This window comes from Choristoneura fumiferana, chromosome 12 (assembly GCF_025370935.1).
Source record: "Choristoneura fumiferana chromosome 12, NRCan_CFum_1, whole genome shotgun sequence".
NCBI classification, from domain to species: domain Eukaryota; kingdom Metazoa; phylum Arthropoda; class Insecta; order Lepidoptera; family Tortricidae; genus Choristoneura; species Choristoneura fumiferana.
In genome coordinates, this window is record NC_133483.1 from 6,642,236 (window position 1) to 6,652,190 (window position 9,955).

Here is a 9,955-nt window from a genome sequence, read left to right on the forward strand (position 1 = left end):
CATCTAACATTTTATCAGACAGAGTACTTCTTATTTTGTTACAGAAGTACCCAGAACTCGAAAATACCCTCTCGCTCTCAACACTTGTTGGTAGTACACACATCAAATAGTTGTAAGCTTCTGTCAGCAACAAACCGCGTTGCCCTCCGCTTTCATACATGGCTTGCTCTACCCTGACAAACCCTGCAAGGTCGAAATCAGAGTTATCATTATCAGACCGATTCTTGGGGGTTTTCCTGCATTTATCCAATTCCTTATCAAGCTGCTCTTGAAGAGTTAGCTCATCAAGTTCATCAACTACGAAGTTTGCGTCAGATGGCATGGACCGCTCGGAGAGAACTACGGGGATGATATCAGAGTCCTTGGATTTTATATTTTAACTGTTGCAGCAAGTTCGTAATAATTTCAGAAATGTCAGCACTGGGTTTGGGAAAAATATCATCTTCATTTTGTGTGGAGTAGTCTTCCCAATCGTGCAAATAGTGCAAGACACTTGCTAACTGGAGACGCCTTTGCTTGATACGACTCCTCAAGTTCATCGCTAGTTTGGAGCTCAAAAGGTACTTACTTGCTGTTACACTGTTAGCAAATCTTTTTCCAGTGTACTTGAAACTGTGCTGGAATAGGATTATTATATTATTATAAAGAGGTGATTATTCCAAGCGTGATTATTCGAGCGAAGTAAAATCCGGGAGCATTTGTTATTATCAATGGCTGGGCCGAGGCCGTGCTGCATTACGTACGGCACTGCTGGGTTTGGGAACTACGATCTTCAAGAATTAAGTGATTTACGCTATCCCAAGTTTTACCGCCCACAACACTAAAACTATCAAATTAAGATTTGTTACCTACCCTCCACGATTACAGCCGAACCGAATCCATGGCGAGAAAACACAAGTTAGCTACTTAAAGATGCCAGTAGAAATAATCACAACAACCTCTTCATAACTCGTACTTTAACTGAATATTTATAACACACAGCGACGTCATTATTTAAGTATTTTCTCCTTGCAGATAATAAATGAGCTCAGAGTAAGCTTCAGATTCTTTGTTAATTAAATTATTTAAATGACTTAAGTCCCTCAAAGTGCACGCTACCAAATTATTTGGTACAATTAAGTCCGTTGAAGCCTTTTCGGCCTCCAGGAGCCAGCAAAGTCAGTGTAATTAAGACGGTCGTACGTCTAAGGTTTCCTTCCATTGCCTAATGTAGGAGTGGCCAATTATGTTGATATTTTATCCGCATTCTTCTTCGGATTTCTAAAAATATAGACGTTGCCGACGGTTAAAGAACAAGAAGGTCATTTAGTTCTTAGGTTATTTAGTCACTTAAGCAGCGACACTAGCGACATCTATGTTTTTAGCCGTCATCGAGAAACTTTCAACACTCCATTGGAACTAACCCTCACCCGGACAAGAATATGTCGCTATTAAGCAATCAAATTAAGATAAAAAAAGACTTCAAAAACCAATCTTTATTGTTTACAAGACATTATTGTTTAAAGTGCATTATAAAATTAATGTATTTTATAATTAACTAAGTAATATGGACATGACATTGTGTTAGAAATGTATTTTTGTTGAATACTTGTGATGCTAGTCGTTAAATAGCATTGTAGATCTATTTAAAAATATATGTACTCGTATAACGTTATAAATGGAGTTTAAAATACTAAACCCTGATTCAATAAGGCCTTTAAAAACCGCGTTATCATTATAGCTTGTTTGGCAGGCCCCGTAACGACTGTTAACCGTTCGTTAATTGCACCTTTAGGGCCACTTGAACCCTAATTATACATTCATATAGGTGCGTTTGAGAGAATCGAGTGTTAACCTCGGTCTTAGGTATAAACAGCACTTTGAATTCGTAATGAATGAAACAGAGTTTCCAGGTACTGGCAATCGCAAGTGCTGGACTGTTGTAAAACTAAACTATGTCGTTCATACGCGGCTAAATCCACCAACTTGTTCTAAATAGTTAAATGAACGAGACCGGGGGTCAAAGACAAATGTTTATGCTATGTATATTATGCGTGCTCGTTATTATGGTTATCTACATATACGATTTCAAATATGTAAGTACAACACAATACTTTTTCTTTATAGAAAAATCGTTTAAAAATATGATTTTTTATATTTGCTTACATTTGTGCAGGTATAAGTATAAAATATGATTCCATGGTTTTTACTAGACGATGATGGGACAATCTTGGCTATTGGCTACCAAATTGAGTCCAACTACGACCAAACTTTAATATAGATTAGATGAGGAGAGGCGAACAAGTATGCACCTACTTGAGACATTCCGAAATTTCCTAGCATCGAAGTGTCTAAAAGCATTGCCGTGTTTCTGTAGTTTCAAATAATACTCATAGATGGTACTTGAAGGATATTTAATGAAAACAATTAACTGAGTGGAAAAACAGCAATTAAGAAAACAATCTTAAGAGTTGAAAGCTATTGGATACCTAATGGTTAAAAATGTTGATATTTAGATATGTTATAATATATTGTATCTTAATAAAAAGGCTGATATATAATGAAACAAAACAAAATTTGAAATATGTATATATATTATGTATAGGGGCTTGCTGACACAAGTGAGACAACGCTGGCTAACTAGATTTCTCACAAAAAACAGTAGGTTTGATGTCCAGCAGTCAATGTATATTGCAGTGGTCGTATTGCCTAAAACCCGAGCACTCGCAATCGCTTTCTTAGTATCGTCATCCTACACCGTGTGACAGAAAGCAGTGGTAAAATCGATTGTGATACCGAGTGCGTACAATAAGGCCTTTTACTCACTCACTGTCATCGAGCGTTAACGATAAAATTCAGTTCGGGTGTGGAATGATCATCATCCCAGCCTACTTATCCCACTGCTGGGCACAGGCCTCCTCTCACAATGATGCATGTGATTTTTTTATGTTGCAGATAATGGAGACATTCCAATTTAACGTTTTAAATTTTCAGATTAAGTATTTCTCAATAACATTAGGTACATGGAAAAAGATAGATTGATTTCAGAGTGACATTAATGACGCGGCGGTAGTAAATGTCGCCATATTTTGTTTTTAACAGTCTAAAACCCAGTTTAGACCTGCCACAAGAAAAATCTTGCAAGTTACATTGCGGCGTTTGATCAACCACTTTGTACTTGTTTGCTTTACGGTCTCGCAATGTAATACAACTTGCACGATTTTTATTGCAGATCTAAACTGGGCTTTAGAATAGAGTTTCAAACTTGCACTGTGAAATCTTTAAAAGTGTACCATGCATGCGTATTGCGTGGCCCGAATGTCGGCTGGACTCGTAACGTAAACTACAAATTATTTATTAAAATCCAACCTGGGATATCCACGTACCTTTTTTTTTATTTGATTTTCAAATAATTCCTTATTAAACCACTATAACCATCGTGTTGTACCGTTGCCCATTTAGGGTTAGCGGCACTAGAATATATATTTTAAGAGTCCAAAAAGAAGTTTTGAAAATATAAAAGTAAATCAAATATTGCTAAATACGGATAACCTGGCATTAACGCCAGTACAGTCGTTAATGTCTCGCCAGTGACAGTGATATACACCTTGGTTTGACATTTGCTATTATAAAACTTGCTCCTGACTACATACGTCACTACCAGAAACAGCGTAGATATAACTATATTATAAAACAACAGACGATCTTCATCTCAATCTCAGTCCTTCGCCATTGCGCATTGCAGTTATTAAAAAAGTCCTTTGTTGGTCAGACGGCGCTAGGTGCTAACACTAGTCTTTTTTCAGATTTAAAAAAATTGTGAAAAGTAAAATTATGGCGCCAAATTTAGAAGATATTGAATCAGATTTGCCGGAAAGTGAAGAGAAATGGGAAAAATTAGTGGCACCTCAAGCTGCACCCAGAAAGTATCAAATAATATACACGAACCTGTTAACCTTTGGATACGGGCACATCGCTGGGCTATATGGTTTATACTTATGCTTTACTTCTGCTAAATGGCAAACTATTTTACTTGGTACGTATTTAATTTTATTGTTTCTACTTTAACACTGTTTCTACTTTAACTTACGTTGAAAACCTTAATTATTTCCACTGCTATTTTGCAGACTTGCACAACGATACGATGCTTAGCCGTTAGCAATAAACTGAACAGTTTTGCGGAACACTCATAAAACCAGTACATAGTATAAAAAGATGATATATCTCGCTATCAATTAATCGAACCAGCAGAGAATTTGTCTGTTTTCATAGGTATACAAAAAAAGTCCTGACTTTTTCATCAAAAAAAATGGAAATTTTGTGTAGGTGCTCCTTGACATTAAGGGGCTGTTTCACCATCCATTGATTAGTGTTAACTGACGGTTAAATCTGATGCCGCCTCCGTCTATTCGAAGAAAACAAATAGAGACGGCATCATATCTAACCGTCAGTTAACACTAATCAATGGATGGTGAAACAGCCCCTAAGGATGATTTTTACAAAATTCCCTTGGGATATGGCACCCTGTGCGTCCTCACCTGAAAAGCCGCTTATTGTGTAACACATACAAAATCAAAGCGAAAAAGTGGCCGTGTTGCTCATACTTATGCTTATATCTGTTTTACCTTCTAAATTAACTTAAAATATACCTTAAGTCCAAGCAACAAAGATCCAAATAATAATAACTGTATATAACACTTCTGACGTTTCGTCACATGACGAGCAAAAGTGTTCGATAAACAAAATAACTTAAGTTTCAAAAAGGTGTCACTCTATTTTAGGAACAGGATAATAATGGAGCCGCAATTATATAAGACAGACATTTTTTTATTTGACAGATAACACAAACAAATACAATTATATACTAATATTTACATTTACAAAAATAGACCTGTAATGAAATGAACTAATAGATAATTTACTAAATTTTAAATAATGTATTCATGTCAAGAAAACAAATACATATTAAAAAAAATCTTAACTTAGGAAGAGCTTCATCATCGTCATCATCATCATCATCTCAGCCATAGGACGTCCACTGTTGGACATATGCCTCCCCCATAGACCTTCAGTCGCTTCGGTTGGCAGCGGCCTGCATCCACCGTGAACCCGCGGCTTTAACCAGGTCATCCGTCCATCTCATTGGTGGACGTCCTACGCTACGCTTGTCGATCCGCGGTCTCCTTTCGAGAATTTTTCGGCCTCAACGGCCATCTGTTCTCCGTGCTATATGGCCTGCCCATTGCCACTTCAATGAGAAGAGCTTAAGCCTAGTCAAAAAGGCCCCCTCGAGTTGTCCCTGGTGCAAAAGTTCTGATCAAACTTTAACTTAATTCAGTTAACTAATTACTAAATATAAAGATTGTTTTTTTGGAAGCTTTTTCTATTTTCTTGTATTTTCGATATGAGTTTTACGGGGTTTTGTGGGGTTTTCCCCCACATATCAATTTCATCGAAATCGTTGGAGCCGTTTCTGAGATTCATATTATATTTATATAAGATATTATAACTTTTATACAGAATTGCTCGTTTAAAGTTATTAGATAGATACTCTTTCTAGTAGCTTTGGATTTTACTGTCTCGCAAAAGGTGAGAAAAGTAGAGTATACGCCTCGGGGATAAAACTGATTTTGCCTTGGGCACGCTTAAATTCTTCACTCGCTACGCTCAGGAGTTAAATCCGGAGTCCTTCGTTACGCTCAGGATTTAATATCGCGCCCGTGACATAATACAGTGCTTTGTCCCCTTGGTGTACAATCTACTATTTTACCATCTCTTTCGTCACTCGCTATAAGACGACGGTATAAAGAGATGGTGAATGCGATCGCTAGACAATTCGTCTTCTGATCTTAGTTTGGCACTGTTACAATTAACCAACTCTAATACTTAGACTTAGTTACTTGTATTATTTTTATATCGTTGAATAACATCAACTTTTATTACAGCTATCATCCTTAACGAGATGGCAATCTTAGGCATAACAGCAGGCGCTCACAGACTTTGGGCACACAGAAGCTACAAAGCGACGGTACCCCTGCAAATCATCCTTATAGTCTTCAACTCGTTAGGTTTTCAAAATAGTGTCATTCATTGGGTCAGAGACCACAGAATGCACCACAAATATAGTGATACAGATGGGGACCCCCACAACGCAAGCAGAGGGTTCTTTTATGCACATGTCGGCTGGCTGCTGGTGAAAAAGCACCCCGAAGTCAAGAAAAGGGGAAAGATAATCGACATGTCGGATATTTATAGCAATCCTATCTTGCGGTTTCAAAAAAAGTGAGGATTACTTTTTAAAATATTGTTAACTACTTTACACAGTTAACGTTATCAAGACGGTGATATAAGAGTAGGATTATTTGTATAACGTACGGTTCTGTAGCGAAATAGCTGACGATGAAAAGTTACTCGACTGTACCTAATTGATTTTGTGATCGATTATGAATTAGAAAAAAAAAACGTAATGACATTCGTGAAGTAATTTTCGACGGCATACATGAAAATCGACGTAATAAATTTGGATATAACGATAGACACCCTAGATCGATTGAGTAACAACAAAAACGTTTTAATGTAAGCAACAATAAGTGTAAGCATGACATTTATACTTTCAGTTATGCAATACCTTTCATAGGCATGATATGCTTCGTATTGCCAACGATAATACCGATGTACTTCTGGGGAGAGACGCTGAGCAACGCTTGGCACATCGCGATGCTGCGTTATGTTATTAGTCTCCACAGCATATTCCTTGTAAACAGCGCAGCCCATTTATACGGCTACAGGCCCTACGACAAAAACATTTTGCCGGCAGACAACAAAATGGCTTTGATTATATGTCTTGGAGAGAGCTTTCACAATTACCATCATGTATTTCCTTGGGACTATAGATCATCTGAACTTGGTAATGTACCACATGATTATGGCACTTACATACCTAATTACAAAATATTGTTGTAATTACCTACCATGTTCCAACAATAAAGCCATGCTGGTTAATTACTTAAATGGATTGACTTGATGCTTCTTTTGCGTAGATTTATACTCTTATTTTGGATGTACTTACAGATTTTGAAACATAATTGCTGGTTTAGTCTTTGCATTGTAAGTAGGTACTTATATTATTGCTTTTTCTCAAACATGACATGAAATATTGACTTTGTGTTACAAATAATAGGCCGAGAAGTATCGCGTTGCAGGCGCTCGCCTGTCTGCCCGCGGTCACTCTAGCGGCCTGCAAAGAGATTTCATACACTTTGCAGGCCGCTGGCCGGCAATGCGACCGTCTTTTGTTTCAACGCGCTGCGCAGCCGCCGCGCGCACCCGCTCCGCAGCCGCCGCGCCAACAGCCAGCGCGACCAGACTAGCGTCCCGCCATGCTTGATTTCTTGTTTTTTTTATTTTTTTTTATTTCATGTAATGTTTGAGAAAAGCATTATACAAGCCTCGGCCGGAACGTGGGGTTGCCGGCCTCGCATCCCTATTCTATGTCTATATCTGCTTGGCCGGCAACCGCCTACTTCTCGGCCTCTATAGTAATGTACTATTATTTTAGGTAATATGGCAATGAATTGGACTGCGAAATTCATTGATTTCTTCGCTTGGATTGGCTGGGCTTACGACTTGAAGACTGCATCGTATGAAAATATTAATAGCAGAATGAGAAGAACTGGCGACGGCACTGATATTTCGGGTCAAAAATATTCATGCGAGAATAGTGAAGTGTTGCAATAACTATATACAATGCATCATCGCAAAGGTAATTAAGTTATTATGTACTTTAACTTGCATTATATTCATTTTAAATCAATAATAGATTATTCAAAACCACGGTTTATTGTTAAATATAGTAAAAAATGTATTAATTGGTTGCTGGTTCTCCTGTGTTTTTTTGTTATAAAAAGCTCAAGGTTTAATAGTTAGGTATAATGTATACAATATTCATGACAAAAATATACGTGAAGTACGAACAAATCAACAATTATTACGCTTTTGTACCGTCAGATATTATTAACTCTGAATAAGTGTTAAGGTTAAAAACTAAGAATGAAACTTGCTTTCTGTACTCTTATATTGAGAAAATAATTTGTGATCGGTATAATATAACACCTAAGTAAAGCGAAGCGGAGACAACGGCTAATACCTAGACGACTGAGCAAAGCTTGGGCTAAAATCCGGAAAAATGCATTTTCTCCCAAGGTACCAAATCGATTGTTCGCCTTTCAATCCCAACTCAACCCAAAATCCCCACGTAACAAATTTCATCGAAATCAAAAACTATTTATAGATTAGACTCATTCTTTGTTATTTAAGCAATAAAAGTTGAGGGTAGTGTAACATCTTTTAATTTATCCAAATAATGCCATTGATCGGATAAAAATATACTTAATTAATCAAAAATTTAACGTTTTAAACTTTCGTGATTTTCACTCATAGTCAAAATACCACCATCGGGTCTTATCACGCTAACACACACTAGTAATATTTACCTCGACGTTTCGACCACATTACAGTGGCCGTGGTCACGATTAGACTGAAGTGTGAGGTGTCAAGTCTGCCTAGCAGCGCGAGTCCTTCGAACTACCAGTACCCTTAGTGTAAGTTTTCGGTTACTAAATAAGTCTCGATCGCGTTCGCGTTAAAATCTCAACGTGTTATGTAATATTTAAGTTTTTATCCGTTGCCTAGTACCTACCCAAAACAAGCTTTGCTTACTTTAGGAATAGGTCTCCCGAGATATTAAAAAAAACCGGGCAAGTGCGAGTCGGACTGGCGCACCGAGGGTTCCGTACACATTTATAGGTATGTAAACGGGAATCGTGTGTTGAAGATATTTCCCGCTTTTTCCGAGTGATTTAATACGTTCAGTGTAAGCAGAGCCCTGTTCCTAAGCAAAACGTACGCAGTGTGGGGTCAGATTATATTGGCCCTTGATATTTACAGACACACATAAAAATCAAGATTTTCAGACTTTTCTAGTTGGTTGTGTCATAATAGCTACCTTCAAACCAAATTTCAAGTTTCTAGGACAACTGGAGGTTTTCAGTGTAGGGCAATTTGTATGGAATCACGTTGTTTAATGACTGTAACTTTTGATTGCGTTGACTTAAAAGTTTGATTTTTTCAAGGCTTCAAGGGCCCGCAGATATGAGTATTCGATATCAATTTCAGCTTACCTCCACGCGTTCCTGAGAAAAAGGGTCTTGACAGACGGACGGACGGACAACAAAGTGATCCTATAAGGGTTCCGTTTTTTTCTCTCGAGGTACGGAACCCTAAAAACCTTTCAAAACTGCAACAAAGACAATCAACTTTTATTTAATCCTAATACAATCGATAAGTATTCGCCGGCGGGCGAAGCAGCCGATAAGTCGTTCACTTCTGGAATGTTCCAGCCCTAAAGCTTCTGTAATGCAAATGCTAATTTATAGGCTTACTTCTCGGCCTTGATTCACTGCTCTCCCTTAAGCTATACTATTGTCTTCTCTACATAATCTAAGATTAGGCATTTATAAGCAGAACAGCAAAGTTTCCGTACATTGGGCTCAATTGTACTTTGTAAATTATTGCTAGTGTGCCGCGCGAACGGTAAATTGTTATTATGTACATAGTTGGACGTAACTTTATTTAGTAGAACGTCAATGAGTACCCATTACTGTAGAGGCCAGGAAGTAGGGGGTTGCCGGCCAAGCAGATATAGATGCGAGGCTGGCAACCCCGCGTTCCGGCCGAGGCCTGTATAGTGCTTTTCTCAAACATGACATGAAATAAAAAAAAAAGAAATGAAGCTGGCGGGATGCTAGTCTCGTCGCCGTGTTGTGTGCGCGAGTGTTGTGTGTGGCGGCTGGCGGGCGGTGTTGCTGGGCGTGGGCCGCGTGCGTGTCACAGAGCGCGCGTTGAAACAAAAGACGGTCGCATTGCCGGCCAGCGGCCTGCAAGGTTGTATGAAATCTCTTTGCAGGCCGCTAGAGTG

The 9,955-nt window shown here is 38.2% G+C and overlaps 1 protein-coding gene across 1 annotated transcript; it reads left to right on the forward strand.

The window, feature by feature from the left end:
• Positions 1-3,785: 3,785 nt before the first annotated feature.
• LOC141433199 (acyl-CoA Delta(11) desaturase) lies at positions 3,786-7,860 on the forward strand (the record flags this gene model as incomplete). The annotated part of the gene is given in 4 exon segments (XM_074095125.1): positions 3,786-4,015; positions 5,925-6,261; positions 6,597-6,886; positions 7,538-7,860. Coding segments are annotated over 4 exon segments (1,008 nt in total). The 3' UTR covers positions 7,717-7,860.
• Positions 7,861-9,955: the final 2,095 nt, after the last annotated feature.